We start from the raw sequence: 16134 nt of genomic DNA on the forward strand, positions 1-16134 counted from the left end.
CAAATAAGGGAGTGGAGAGAACAGGATACTTAAAGGGAATGTGAAAATTCTTTAACAAACCAAGGAACTAGTACATACTTGTTCTTTCTCGTTCCTATTTCTATATACTATTACTATATACTTTTAATGCCTGGAGTAAAAAACCCACACATATTCTGATGTTTCTTAATTTGGTATGCATATAGCCTGTAAATATCAATGATGTAAAATGATAGTAGGTAATAATTTTCAAAAATCCTTCATCTAGAATTCAGAGTATTTTGATTATACAGAATTATGCATAAATTAAATAAAATAGGATACTCATGAAAAATAAACTTGCCTAAGGTGTCTTCCTCATTATTTGTCAAAAATTTTTAACACTCATTTTTGCACCTGATTTTTTTTTTTTTTTTTGCCGAAACTTGCTACTCTAGGAGTGTATGATGAACTTAAGGCGTGTCACTTTCGAAGAGGTAAGTACACTACACTTCTACATCCTCCCCACCCCCAGCATGTAAGTAAAAAGTACCTTCCTAATGAATCTATCCAAGAATGCCAAAGTTTGAAGCACTTCTGGAGTTGCTAAAAATAAAATTTTCTAAAATCTTGCTTTTCAAAATATAACAGTTTTCACACTAATGGATACACTAACCTTTGGGTTTTGGTGGCACAGGACCTACAAATCCAATATTGTCATAAAAGTTATGAATAGCGCTGGGATTAAAATGTGGTCCTGAAATATATAAAAAGTAAATATATCAATGTTTACAGCTCAAAAATATTTAATTTTATTTTTTAAAAAGCAAATATTTTCCTTCTAAAAATATCACAGTATAAATAGAAGAAATGCTTTTCATTTATTTTGCACCTCTAATCTCAAATTATATGTAAGGATTTCAAAACAGCTGAGGTAGGTATAATACAGTACTCATGACAGAGGTCTAAGTGGTAAACTGGGGAAGAAGCCAAATGCATGCTAGTGCAACAGTAACAGAATTAGAGCACAGACCCCGGTTCTACGTGACAAGTTAAAATAACTTAAAATTTAACAATTTAAAATATAATTTTAAATGATCAAACATGGCCTTTGGCAACTAAATAGCTTGACTCCAAGTAAGTACAAAAATCTTGGACTAACGTAATATAATAGTTCAGATTTTAAACAAAAGAAACAAGTTCAAGGATTATACTTTCTAGACCAGCACTTTTTTTTCTATAGTTAAATCATGGCATTTTCTATGAATGTTTCAAGATAAACAGCTTACTAACATTAAAAATAAAGCAAATCATCTTCCAGTTTAATGGATTCTGGCACACACTCAAAAGTGTGATTAAGGACTTCTTTTTTGCTGGCTTCCTTCCCTTCCCTGTCTTTTCCGTTTTATATATTTCTATTATTTCCCCAACTTCAGAATTAGGTTTAAGTTATAAAATTCTCTTTTAGTCTATGGAACTGAATTAAATTGTAAATGTATTTTTTACAATAAGCAATTACTGCTTGTCAATAATAGCTCAAGTATAATAAACTACTATTGTCCTAAAATGTGTAAGCTATATTTTTATTCTCTTCTCTATTTTATCAATTAAGATAGTACCATTAGGGTGGGGGTGCCTTTTAAATTACGTTCTTAAAAGCATAATTCTTGAAAGGTAAAAGCAAAAAAGGGAACTAGGAAAAAGGTATATGAGTACATATATTTGAATCTTAATAAACATTATTGTAAGAAATTCTACTAACAGCAATACTTCTGACAATACAGTCAGACATACTAAGCCTCCTCTTTCCTTAACTCGGGACTAAAGCGGATTTGAATGCTATACAATCTATCAAATTACTCCTCAACCAAATAAATTAATTTTGGAGGGAGGGGTAAGAGAAAATAAAGACCCAATAGTTCTTTAGCATTATCTGGCTCCAAAGTCAAAGCTGAGACAGTAAGATTATGATTGATAAGTCTGTTTTCAGCCACAGGAAATGAGTTTGTAAATTAACACAATGAATTTCAGCTGAGTATGCACTGAACTTTACCTCGGGCTTGAAAAAGATCAATTTCTTTGGTTAAGCAGTCAATGTCAATCTGGAGTTGTCTATTACAACTTCTTAACTGCTGCATTTCTTCGAGCTGAAAAATAATTCCACGTGAGAAGGATCTACATTGAATGCTTGTATCATTAGTTAAGAAACAGTCGAGTTTGGTAGGGGAAGGTAAGGACAGAGAAACAAGTATGAATTAAGGGTATTTCTAGAAAACTAGATCAAGCTTTTGTACTCATGACAGACTGCGTATTCTCATGTTCAAGAATAGGGGTCAGAACAGTTATAGACTTACTGAAGGTATCTGGGATATGGAATTTGATCTTTTCAGGCGCCTTCGAGTTAGATTATTTTCCATTTCATTGACCTCAGATTTTAGTTTATCCAGCTTTTTCTTTTGAATCTCAAGTTCTCTTTGAAGTCGTTCCATTCTGGCCTTCTGGTGTACCAACAGAGCTGCAATACATATTAGTAAATATGAGGAGCCATCCACTTTAGTCACTTAACCTTTACACAGCCTTTGGAAAACAAACAAATGAATATTCCTGTGACAAACATGAGTTTGCCAAGAACCCCAAAGATTCATTAAAACAAAATATTGTGAGTTTAAACGTTTAAAATTTCAAAAATTTTAACCTGAAAATTATTTCAATTATTTAAGCAGACAAATGTCACTCGCTTTCATTTTTTTTTAGGGTTTAGATAAACCCACAAAAACAAAACATAGCATTTTTAGCCTACTACTTCTCTAATGGCTCTAGTCCAGTCAATTAACCTATTTACTACTATTTAATTCACCTCTGACCCTCTGAAAGGATAAGCCTCTGCCCTGAAAGTCCACACTATGTTTAAGGGATTCTAACAGGAACATTTCACAGATCTTTAGAAGGGAATGTGGGTTAGGTTAGACCCATTTTGATGTATGCAACACATAACACAGATAGATTTCAATCCACATGAATGTTAACATTAAATTGTTCAAACTGCAAAGTAAAAATGATAACATTCAGAGAAATCAAACACTTATATTTTCTTATATTCCAGTTACATTTTGTGAAGATATTGTCCTAAGATTTTTAAAGAAAGAAAATAAGCAATCAATCTTGGAGCGTGAGACGAACCACTTGGGAAACCTTATTAAGCCATAAAATTTGGTACATGTTCTTGTGATCCATCCCCGAACAATGTGAGTCTCACTTTTTAGGATATTGGACTGGAAGTGAAGACACCTGAATCCATTTCCATAAAAAAGGCAGCTTGGGATGATTCTACCATGAGAAAACAGCTACATTTGGAAAAGTACAATAAACAAGCTCTAAAAATGAAAAACAGTAATTGAGAAAGTCAAGTAGATTAATGTTGAACAGTCAACTTCAATTAAACTCAAATTTCTATGAATCTAAAAAGTAGGGGAAAAGCTATGGCATATCAAGGTACATTTAGGCCATTCAATCCAGCAGTGTATTCTAGAACCAGAATTAGGGTATGGGGTAGGAGAGGCTGTCAGGCTCAAGTACTTCAAAATTAACTTTAAACAGTAGATAATTTTTCCCAACAAAACCCTGACACTAATATAATCCACAGATGTTTCCCTCTGTAATTTTCCTTTCTTTTTATTGGAAGAGTAGTAGGGCATTATGTTTCAAGTTTTTCAAACCATGGCTGAGTCTGATAAACACTAAGATTTCGATGCCTTCTCTTCCATTTTAATATAGGGAGATGCTGTCGGAGGTACACACGTTCCTGGTTGAAAATTCGCAGGGTCTGTGCACATCCCTACCTACCAACTTTGTTTTGTCAGGCTTTTATTAATTTGGTTTATTTTATATGAACTACAAAGTTTTATCCCTCTATTTCCAAAATATAAAAATTCTGCATGAGAGTTTATTTATTCTCCTAAAAGAGGATGACATGGGCTGTTATTTTTTGAGTGGGACAATAAGAGAAGAGAAGACAGAGGCAGGAAGTGGGAATGAAGGGTAAAGCAAAGCTGGGTGTAATATACTTTCCTTCATTTCTAAACTCCAACCATCTACCAACATGTTTCAAATGGCATTAATTAAAAATTTGTTCAGATTAATGACTATTTTATTTAAAAGCAGCATTTCTTAAAATTAATGCTGGAGATTTTCTCCCTAAAAGTTTTCTTTTCAAAATACGTAAAAGAAATGTAGGGGCTGGCCTTGTGGCCGAGTGGTTAAGTTCATGCACTCCACTTTGGTGGGCCAGGGTTTCCCTGGCTTGGCTCCTGGGTGTGGGTCTAGCACCGCTCATCAAGCTGTGCTGAGGCGGCACCCCACAGAGCAGAACTAGAAGGACTTAGAACTAGAACATATGTAACTATGTACTGAGGGGCCTTGGGGAGAAGAAGAAAAAAAATTTAAATACATTTACCTAGTGGTTCTAACGACTAAATGATGGTTTGTTTATGCTGAGATCAGAAAACAAGATATACATTTATGATATTATTCAGTATTATATATGGAGAGGGGATAAGAACAGATTTCCTGAGAAACTGAAACCCAGCTTATACCACACTTGAGCGGTCAAAATCTATACCATAAGGGCAGAGAAAGAACCTCAGGGTGAGACGTTATAACAGTTAATCCCAGGCTGGTGATTTCCTTGGGGTGCCTAGCAGAAGCAAATGCAAACTGCTCTGGCAACCCACTTCCACTAACAGGGAGTTGCTACTATGGCATCCATAGACATCTTCAATGAAGAGAAAACCTCAAAGGAGAAGTATGACCAAACAAGAAACTGACCTACCATGAGAATCAATGGCCCAAGACGGCTGAGCCCCTCAAACTTAAAGATTTTATAATAGTTTGAAAGAAGCTATGGAAAAGTCTGTTTAAGATGATTATAGTGATAACAGAAAAAACAAAGGTATAACAAAAGAATAAGACACTATGAATGAAAGAACAGACAGATTTGGAAAAGTACCATAAACAACCTCTACAAGTGAAAAATAGTCATTGAAATGAAAAAGTCAAATAGAGAAACAGTAGATTAGATATGGTCAGACACTGTTAGTAACCTGAAAGACAGCCCTAAGATTATCACCCAGCACAGAGATAAAGTGATAGAAAAGATGAAAGAGGGGTTAAAAGAGCTCACATAAATCTAAAAAGGAGTTCTAGAGAGAGACAATAGAGAGAATGGAGGAGAGGCAAAATTCAAAGAAATACTTGCTGAAAATTTTCCAAAACTTAAAAAAAGAAATAATAGATTCCTTGGGCCCAGCCCTATGGCCGACTGGTTAAGTTTGTGTGCTCCGCTTCTACAGCTAAGGTTTTCACCAGTTCAGATCCTGGGCGTGGACATGGCACCGCTCATGAAGCCATGCTGAGGCAGTGTTTCACATAGCACAACCAGAGGGACCTACAACTTGAATAGACAACTAGGTACTGGGGGGCTTTGGGGAGAAAAAGGGAAAGAAAAAAAAAGAATAAGATTGGCAACAGATGTTAGCTCAGGTGCAAATCTTAAAAAAAAAGAAAAAAAGAAATAATAGATTCCAGAAGATAATGAAATAATGAGGAGGAATAAAGACATTTCCAGATAAAATCTGGGGGAATTTACCAACCACAGACTACTGCTGAAAGAACTCTAAAGATGTTTTCTGATAAGAAATTAATAAAAAAGGAAGGAATAGGATGAATAAATCTAAAAAAGTTCTAAGTATAAGGCAAATGAAAAAGACCACAGAAGTGGGTGGAGTGACAGAGATTGTTTAAAATAAAGGAAAACTAAAATATTAGAAAAGAGTAACAAGAAACCGGAAAGACGAAGACTAGAGGCGAAGCATCCTAAGGTCTTCAAAGTGTTTAGGAAGAGCACTTTCAAATGCTGCTAAAGCAAATGCACACGCTAAATATTCAGGGATCACCACCAGAGGGAGCCAAACAGAATGCTGTTTCCAAATTAAAAGACAGAACAAAAGAAGAAAGAAAATGTGATCGAACTTAGATGGCAGGAAAGAAGGAATAAAGGGAAAGAATTGGAAGACAAACAAAAACATACGACAGGAATAATTCCAAATATATCGATAATCACAATGACTGCAATCTAATTAATTGTATCTGTTTAGATATAAGAGATCAGCATACTGGATTTTAAAAATTCAGTTATATGCTGTTTATAAGAAACACTTAGAAGCAAATTCACCAATCCAATCTTACGATATAGTGAGAGCCTACTGTGTGTCAGGCACTGTTGTAGGCACTTGGGAAATCAACGAACCAAAGAGGGAAAAATCTCTGCCTTGCAGAGTTTATATTACAGAGGTAGAAGAGATGGGAGGTGGGGGTGGGGGAGGAGCAAGACTCTAAACAGGTTGGCAAACTATGGCTCATGGGCCAAATCTGGCCCACTGCCTGTTTTGTGAAAGTTTTACTGGAATACAGCCAAGCTCACTTGTTTACTTATTGTCTATGGCCGTTTTTGTGTCACGACAGTAGAGTTAGTAGCTGCGAAAGAAACCACGAGGCCTGCAAAATGCTACATAATTTACTATCTGGCCCTTTATCAGATCACATGGAGACCTGCTGGCCACATCAAAGACTGAATAAATGGGGACCCCTGGCAGCACAAAAAGGCTCAAAGTAAAAGGACGAAAGTAAGAGAGACACTTTGCACTTTAGGCACCAGTCTAAGAGACACAAGGTAAGAGCAGGCAACTGCTGGAGATATTTGAAGACTGTGATGCACTCAAGGCAACAACAAACCCCAAATCCAGCTCCACTCCTGACTCAATTGACTCAACCCCTCAAACTAATAACCTGACAGAAAAAGAGGTGTTCTCGTTGTTTCTGGGTGTAAATATTATTTATACTATTACATTATAGTATATAATACTACTTAGTCTCTTCTGTTTTTTTAAACATGATATTTGGCATTCAATAAAAAATTATGAGACAGAAATGCAAGAGCAAAAGCCAATTTATCATCAAGAGAAAACAATCAATAGAACGATGCTTAAAGATGACCCAGATGCTGGAACTACCTGATAGGGAATTTAGAAATACTGACTATGACTAATATATTAAAAGATCTAGTTAAAAAGTGAACAACATGCAGGGACTGATGGATCATTTGAGGAGATGTAAATTACTTTAAAAAAAAAAGCATCAAATGCTAGACATAAAATACTGTATCAGAGATAAAGAATTCCTTCAACAGGCTTACCAGCACACTGGACACAGAACAATCAGTGAACTGAAGACAGAAATTACCCAAACTGCCTACAAAGAAAAGAGTGGAAAAAATAACAAAGCATCCAAGAGGTGCAGGACACTACCAAGTAGTCTAATATACATGTAATTGGTGAAGAAGAAGAGAAAAACAGGGCAGAAGAAATATTTGAGGAGATAATGGCCACATATTTTTCCAAAATTAATGAAAGACCATAAACCACAGATCCAAGAAGCCTAGGGATCTCCAAGTAGTATTAAAACAAAACAAAAAACCTACGCACAGGGGCTGGCCTGGTTGCACAGTGGTTAAGTTTGCATGCTCTGTGTCAGCAGCCCAGGGCTTGCCAGTTTGGATCCCAGGCACAGACCTACACACCGCTCATCAAGCCATGCTGGGGCAGGTGTCCCACGCAGAAAAGTAGAGGAAGATGGGCACGGATGTTAGCTCAGGGCCAACCTTCCTCAGCAAAAAGAGGAGGATTGGTGGCAGATGTTAGCTCAGGGCTAATCTTCCTCAAAGAAACAAACAAACAAAACACCAAACCTATACACATCATAGTCAAACTGCTGAAAACCAAAGGTACAGAGAAAATCTTGAAGGCAGCTAGGGAAATTTTGAAATTACTATGCGAGGCAAATATAAAACTGAAATAAAGCCAGTGTAGCAATATTCATTTCAGAAAAAGAAAGACTTTGGGGCAAAATATTGGAGATAAAGGGGTTCTCAATGATAAAAGGGGAAAAAAATGCTAGTGTAGAACTCTTATCCTTATGGAAAACCATAAAAGAATATTCTAATTTATTTTCCAATTAATGGATGTCAGAACATACATTCCAGGACAGGAGCTGAACATTCTCCTCGTCACAGACAGCTCCATCAGTAATCCTCAATATGGTACTTCTTAATGTTTCTATCAAAACAGGAGTGTAAACCAGAGTTGAGAGCTACACAGAAGGCCAATATTAGCAGAAGACAGCTTTCAGCAATGGGTAGAAATCTGATTCAAAAAAGATTTAGGAGACATAAAGGAGCCACGGTTACTGAAGGTATTGTTGTGGGGCTGTTTTGAAATTAAATGTTTCTAAAATAGAAAAAATATTACATCCTGAGGAATTCACAAAGAAAGCAGTTTCTGCAATAGCTAAAGATTTGCCTTGCCTTTGGGAGTAAAGGCAAGATTCTCTCCTATGATCAGACTGAAGCCCTAAAGTAAAATACCGTGAATCCATTGTCTTAGAATGTGTTCGAGATTTCTTTCTAGTGAAAACAAACTTCTTAGAGCAGTTATAACGACTATATTACTTAGAAAAGACAAACCTAGTTTGAGACTACTCAGGATCTCTGAAGTATGTCTGTTAACTATAAACAAGCTAAAAAATGCTCTGAACATAGTAGGAAAGAGATATGATCTTTATTTCTCAGCAATTCTTTCTTCTAACTGCCTGGATTTTATATGTCTAGTTCACTTTTCACTTGTGGTTGAGGATTTTTAGATAGGAATCTGAGAAAGATGAATTACAAAGAAAACAGGGGTGTCAGGGTGAATTTCTAAAAATTACTATGAAAATTCAGCTAAAGCTAAACTTTTTTCTCTAGTTGTGGTTTTTGTCTGCAATTTTAACATTCAGTGTACAATACATATCCATTAAGAAACAACATTAATTCATAATAAAGAATAATAATTACACTATTTATAAAGATGCTTTTGCTCTGATCAGCCTCCACTAAATGAAAAAAGGTTAGGTGTTGACAGGGGAGAAAGAAACATAATTATACTTCCAGGGTCCAAAAGAAGGGGAGAGCTTGCAAAGAGAGATGCAGTTGTGGGGTAAGGCTAGAAAATTTCACCTCTGCTATGGGAATGACTGTGAGGAGGGATTTGAGGAAATCCCTAAGACTGGCTTTTGGGGTTTTGTTTTTATGTTTTGGCATATGAAGAAACTGTTACAAACAAAATCATACCAACCACACACACACATGCAGTAGGCTCACACGCCATCTAGTAAGATGTGGTTACACAGGAGGAGGGGTGATTTGTTATACAGAATCCAGTGAGCAGGCTGAAGGAACAATCCTCTCCCTTCCTGTCATTTATTTACATACAGACTAAGAGGGACTTAAAAAGCCAAATGATGAAGAATCAATCATATTAGCTAGGATTTTCATTTAAAAAAGGTTGACTGAGATTCTATTTATACAATCTTCCGCCTCCTGAAACCCCATGAAAATGACAGAGGAATAAAACTGGTACAATTCCACAATGATAAACAGCAGGAAGAAGGCAGTTAATAAACAAGAGATTTCACCAAGTTTCCAGAAGACTGAAAGGAGATGAAACGGCGCCGACTACGGCAGGAGAGCGGAGGAAGCTACAGGCTCAGGGACAAGGAAAGCACTGCAGACGAACAGGCAGCTGACTCGCCCTGCAGAAACCGAGAGGCTTCAGACGTTGGAGAAGGCAGTAACAGGAGGCAGAGGTGTGGAACGGCACAGAAAAGAGCGGCTTAACTGGATGTCTTTCTGGAACCGTCCACCCCTCCGCATGCTGTGGAAGGGCAGGTAGCTATGTTTACTCTTAGGGCCCATCCAAACACACATCTCTCAAGCTGGTCCACATACACAAAGAATGCTAGCTAGTGGCGGTGAAGCGCTCTCTTGCAGCAGCTGGCTCCTCACTTATGCATCACAAAGCAAAGTCGGCCAAGCGACAAGTCTCACTTTCTTACACAGCGCTTTTGGTTAGCCTTCATAGTTCTTCACTCTTAAATATGAACCAAAAGCCAAGGATCACCATACATTTAAGGAACATCTGACATACGAAAGATCTAGATAAACAAAGAGAAAGATTAAACCCAGATTAAGCAGAGATAATTAAAGAGAGAGCTGAGAACTTAAATTCTAATTGACACAATTGACACCATTAAGAGATGTGAGGCAATAACGCACCCATAAAACAATAATCTGCTATGAAAAAGGAATCAGAGAACTAGCTCTTGGCAATTAAAAACATCACAGCTGAAATGAAAACTTCATACATGAGTTGGAACAAAAACTGATGAAATCTCCTAAACTAGAGAATAGAAAGACGAGGAAGTACAATATACTGAGGATATGACAATGAGAAATAAGTAAAAGGTTGGTCCAGGATGTTAGATAGTTGAGTAAGAGAAATTCTAGAAAGAGACAATGGAGAAACTGGGAATAAGAACATTTCCAGGGCTGAAGAGAGATACTAGCCTTTAAACTGGAGGGTCTACTCAACGTGGAACAAGGACGACTTAAAAAAAAAAAAGACCTACACCTAGACACACCGTTATGTCTGTATACAGAAGGAATATACATATAACATATATAAATATATGCACACAAATATGGATATCTTGATGAAATTAAAATAATATCGTTACATACAAGTAGCTAAACCACAATAAGGCCTGGGTAAAAACTGTGCTGCGGCTTCATTTGTGGTATTTGCGCTGTAATATTTTAGTTATTCAGCCAAAAACACACGAATTAAAATTTTACTATTCTGGAATCCAAGATAATCTGAATAGTAATGGAGCTTAATTTTGTACTACCTGTTCAAAGGGCATTAAATAAATTAATACCCCGAGTGAAGTGTGACGGAAGGAAACAAGGTCAAGGGGAGAAACCATTTGAAGAGCTTACATATTATTACTTGGTATTTATAAATCATCATCACACTAATGGAGAAGTTTTTTCCGTTAGATGAATTCGTTTCATTTTGTACTTGAAAAAATTCAGCATTTTAGATTTTTCAATATCAAGTACATCTCAATTACACCCCAAGCTCCTTGAGGGTAAACACTGAATTCAACTTTGTACCACATGGTATCCAGCATTAAACTTTGAAAACTGTAGCCATTTGATAAACATCTATTAAATGTAAAATAATGACAATTTGACTTTTAATGGATAGTAGAGTAAAATACTAACTTTAAGTCCAAGAAATAGAAATCCTGATAAAACAAAAACTTGAGTTTTAAAGTCTCACTGAATGTTTAGTTTTAATATTTTCACTGAGCAAGAGTTAATACATTTTGAAATACGGCAAGACTTAGGTCGCTGCCATCACAGAAGGTGGCTTTTCTATATGCTCGTTCTACCAAGGAAATAAGTGACATATTCAACATCTCCATCACACATTGACTCCGTTGGTTTTCTAAACTTACCTATCTACTTCGTTATCTTAAACAGACAAAAAAGGAGAGGGAATGATGGGTAGAGAACAAGTTTTCAGTACCTTTTAAATCCGCTTTCAAAATTAAATTTTAATGGATAAAGGTAACTTAAGCGTGCAACTCCCTCTGGTGGCTGTTAAAAAAACTGACAGTTAATTCAAATACTAGGGCTCTTAAACCACTCCCATGGGCATACTAGATATTTTAGATATTTTATATAGCAATTTCAGAAAGCTTAGTCTTTACCCAACTTTTGTAAGCTTTTGATGAGCAATAGAGACAATTTTTTAGCCACCTTTATTTGTAATTGGAAAAATAAACACGAAGTTCCAAATGGTGTAAGAGTGTTACTAATTTTAGGCATTCTGCAGTGTAAATAATGTCTAATTTCTCCAGAAGTTACAAAAAAAAAGAAAGAGAATGGAATGTGAATATTAAAAAAGTACCTTTGCCATTGGAAAACGTACAATGGACCTTATAAAGACCTTATAAGACCCTATGCTTATTTTTAAAAAAAGAGAGAAATTTTGCCATTGGAAATATAATACGTACTTACTTCTGGTGTCTTTTAAATTTTTGTCTGTCATGACAATTTTATATGCCTAAGTCAGGTACACGCCTAAGTCATGCACCCAGAAAAGTACAATGTCAGCTTGCAAACTAAATGAAGATTTCCTAGACTGTAACTGCTGGCAGCAGGGGCACCTGCTTCACACATCACTGTATAGTTACAGTCACTTATTTGGTGATTGAGTCATGAAGGATTCAGAGATGGCAATTATCCTTTAAAATAAAGCATCCTGATATTTTCATCTATTTTGCCATTTTTTTTAAAAGATTTTATTTTTTCCTTTTTCTCCCCAAAGCCCCCCAGTACATAGTTGTATATTCTTCGTTGTAGGTCCTTCTAGTTGTGGCATGTGGGACGCCGCCTCAGCATGGCTTGAAAAGCAGCGCCATGTCTGTGCCAGGATTCGAACCAAGGAAACACTGGGCCGCCTGCAGCGGAGCGCGCGAACTTAACCACTCGGCCACGGGGCCAGCCCCTATTTTGCCATTTTTAAGGACAGACTGAAATCAGATCTTGCAACAGTGCTGCAACTGGGTCTGTAATTTAGCTAACAGATACAACAACAAAACCATGAGGAATGATGCTTAACCTCTGCAATTCTTTTTAAGAAATTTAAATTACTTATACATTAGTATTAATAACAGATGAATGTGGGGCCTCTGCTAGATAAAATTTTGTTTGGCATTTATTTGTATATAATTAAGACTCTGCGTGTAATCTTATAGTATTAAGATACAGACATTGTCCAAAACTTTTGTTTTAGAGACAAAGAAAACTGGGGCCTAGAGATACCGAAAGAGCCTCAAAAAATACAGCTGGACAAACCATTATAGGAACTGGGGGATGTTTCTAGCTGAAAAAGGTTTATACTTTAAAAGGGGATATGGTAGCCATTTTCAAGCTCTTGCAGGAATGCCATGAAAGAGAAATGAGGCCAGTCCAATACAGTTTCGAGAAATCTCATTACAATTAAAGAGAAGATACGTACAAGCTTTCTGTTCTTCTTTTTCAAAATCCTAGAATGGAGAAGGATTTCCTAAATAAGACATGAACAAAACCCACAAGCCAGAAGGAAAAAAGACTGAGATGTTTGAATACATAAAAGTAAGAAAATTCATAAAACAAAAAAAATTTACTGACCAAGTAATAACAGATTAGAAAAAATAGAGTAGGCATCCTACAGAAACCGGCAAGTTCACAAAATAAGAAATACAAATGGCTTAAAAATTAATACATGAAAAGATGCTCAACCTTACTCATATTTAAAGATAGAAAATTTAAAAAACCAAAACAATACATTTTTACCTACCAGACAGACTGACAAAGATGTATGTTTTTCAATCACTTACACATTGATGGATGAGGCAAGGAAGGAGGAAAAGAACATTCTAAGAAAAGTTGCCAAAAATGTCCCCCATTTATAAACATGGGGAAAAAATAAATATTCTACTAGCTTACACTCTGGTAAAATTTCTTTAGAGAGAGTCTAAAAATTAAAATTGGCAACCTGCGCTGTGGTAGTCATCAGTACCCTTCACCAAGTATTTCTGGCTCCTCGCCTTCCAGATACATGGCAGAACTGCACCTTCTCATTCTCTTTGAATTAGGTGTGGTTACGTGACTTGTTTTAGCTAAAGAGCAACGTGTGCTGGGGGAGGAGCCTAAGAAGTCAGTGCTGATTCGCCGTATTGCCTGAACAATCATGGAAGCACGGAGAGGGAGATTCCCTCAGCCTGGGTCCCTGAGTGAGGAGGATGTAGAGCTGCCCACCAGCTAATCTATAATGGTAACTGAGCTAGAAATAAACCTCTGTTGTTTTAAAGATAGTTTGGTATTGCAGCATAACCAAGCCTAAACATCTATCAAAATTAAAAATATACATATCCTGTGACACAGCAGTTACACTCCTAGTAATCTCTTCTGCCAACATACCTGGGCATGGGCACAAATACGTATATATAAGATTTTTACTACAGCAGTTTGTAAAAGGAAGACCTTGGGGTCTATCAAGAAAGGCCTGGTTAGAGATTACAGTACATAATACTATGCAGCCATTTTGTAAAAAAGCAGATCTACACTTCCTGACATGGAATACTCTCAAAGAGATAAAGATAAAAAAATTGATAAAGACAAAAAGCAAAATAATATGTTCTATTTATATTAAAAGGAGGTATAAATATATATATGCTTGGTATACAATTTCAATTTCTAGAAGAATACAAAATGAACTGTTTGTGATAGTTATTGGTTGTCTTTGATGAGGTGACCTTCTTATCATATACCCTTTTGCTCTGCTTGCATTTTTTAAAAAAAATCAAGTATATGTAGAAAAATATTTTAGTGCAATCCCTATTAGAATCCCAGCTGACTTCTTTGTAGAAATTGACAAGCTGATTCTAAAATTTATATGGAATAGCAAGAGACCCCAAACAGCCAAATAATCTTGAAAAAGAACAAAGCAGAACTTACATGCTCCAATTTCAAAACTTATTACAAAATAATAATAACCAAGACAGTGTAGTACTGGCATAAGGACAGACATAGAGATCAATGAAAAAGAACTGTTAGTCCAGAAATAAACCCACGTGTTCATGGTCAACAATTTCCTGCAAGAGTGCCAAGACCATTTAATGTGGAAAGAAGTCTTTTCAACAAACAGTGCAGGGACATCTGGACAGCCATATGCAAAAGAATGAAGTTGGATCCTTAACTCATACCATTATTCAGAAATTTAACTCAAAATGAATGAAAGACCAAAATACAAGCATGAAAACTATAAAACTGAAACACTGGGGGCAAATCCTCATGACCTTGGATTTTGCAACTGATACTTAGAAATGACACCAAAAACATGAGGAATGAAAGGAAAAGCAGATAAAATGGACTTGAGCAAAATTCAAAACTTTTGTGCTTCAAAGGACACTATCAAGAAAGTGAAAAGAGAACTCATGGACTGGGAGAAAATAATTGCAAATCATATTAGGGACTTACATCTAGAATATTCAAAGAACTCATACAACTCAATAATAAAAAGGCAAATAATCTAATTAAAAATAGGTGAAGAATATAAATAGGCGTTTCTCCAAAGAAAATATACAAATGGCCACTAAGTACACGAAATGATTCCTGAGGTCACTGGCCATCAGAGAAATGCAAATCAAAAGAACAATGAGACACCACTTTATGGCCACTAGGACGGCAAGAATCACAGTCAGGCAACAGCAAGTGTTGCTGAGGATGTGGAGAAATCAAAACCCTCATACACTGTTGGTGGGAATGCAAAATGGTGCAGCCACTTTGGAAAACGGTTTCACAGTTTCTCAATGGTTAGACGTAGAATTCCTACATGACCCAGCAATTCCACTCTTAGGTATATACTCAACAGAAATAAAAACAAATGTCCACAAAAAGTGTACATGAATGTTTATAGCAGCATTATACATAATAGCCAAAAGGTAGAAACAGCTTAAATGTCCATGAACTGATGAAGGAATAAACAAAACGTAGAGTATCTATACAATGGCATATTATTTGGCCATAAAAAAGAAGGAAGCACTAAGATATGCTACAACATGGATGAACTCTTCAAACATCATGCTAAGTGAAAAACGTCAGTCACAAAAGACTACATATGGGGCAGGCCCCGTGGCCAAGTGGTTAAGTTTGCGTGCGTTGGCGGCCCAGGGTCTCGCAGGTTTGGATCCCGGGCGCCACATGGCACAGCTCATCAGGCCATGTTGAGGCGATGTCCCACATAGCACCAGAGGCACTCACAACTAGAATATACAACTATGTACTGGGGGACTTTGGGGAGAAGAAGAAGAGAGAGAAAAGAAGAAGATTGGCAACAGTTTTTAGCTCAGGTGCCAATCTTTAAAACAAAGATTACATATTATGTAATTCCATTTATATGAAGTGTCCAGAATATGTAAATCTACAGAGACAGAAAGCAGATTAGTGGCTGCTTAGGGCTGAGGGTGCGGGTAATGGGATAGGAGGGGACAGTAAAGGGTAGAGTAGTCTCTTTCTGAGGTGCTCAAAATGCTCTACTATTCGCTGTGGTGATGGCTGCACATATGTGACTATACTAAAAATCACTGACTTGCATACTATAAATAAGTGAACCACATGGGATGTTAACTCTT

The 16134-nt window shown here is 36.4% G+C and overlaps 1 protein-coding gene across 4 annotated transcripts in view; it reads right to left on the reverse strand.

Moving 5' to 3' along the window:
* Positions 1 to 16134, reverse strand: part of TAB2 (TGF-beta activated kinase 1 (MAP3K7) binding protein 2) — a 78828-nt gene that overhangs the window by 4885 nt on the left and 57809 nt on the right. For 3 of the 4 annotated variants that reach the window (XM_070602959.1, XM_070602958.1, XM_070602960.1), the window contains 3 exons: positions 2313 to 2473; positions 2012 to 2105; positions 635 to 715 (listed from right to left, as the gene is read on the reverse strand). In XM_070602959.1, coding sequence (XP_070459060.1) covers positions 635 to 715; positions 2012 to 2105; positions 2313 to 2473 — 336 coding nt within the window. The remainder of the gene's footprint in view (positions 1 to 634; positions 716 to 2011; positions 2106 to 2312; positions 2474 to 16134) is intronic. The other variant, XM_008516652.2, reaches the window with a different exon arrangement.

This window comes from Equus przewalskii, chromosome 32 (genome assembly GCF_037783145.1).
Source record: "Equus przewalskii isolate Varuska chromosome 32, EquPr2, whole genome shotgun sequence".
Lineage (NCBI taxonomy): Eukaryota > Metazoa > Chordata > Mammalia > Perissodactyla > Equidae > Equus > Equus przewalskii.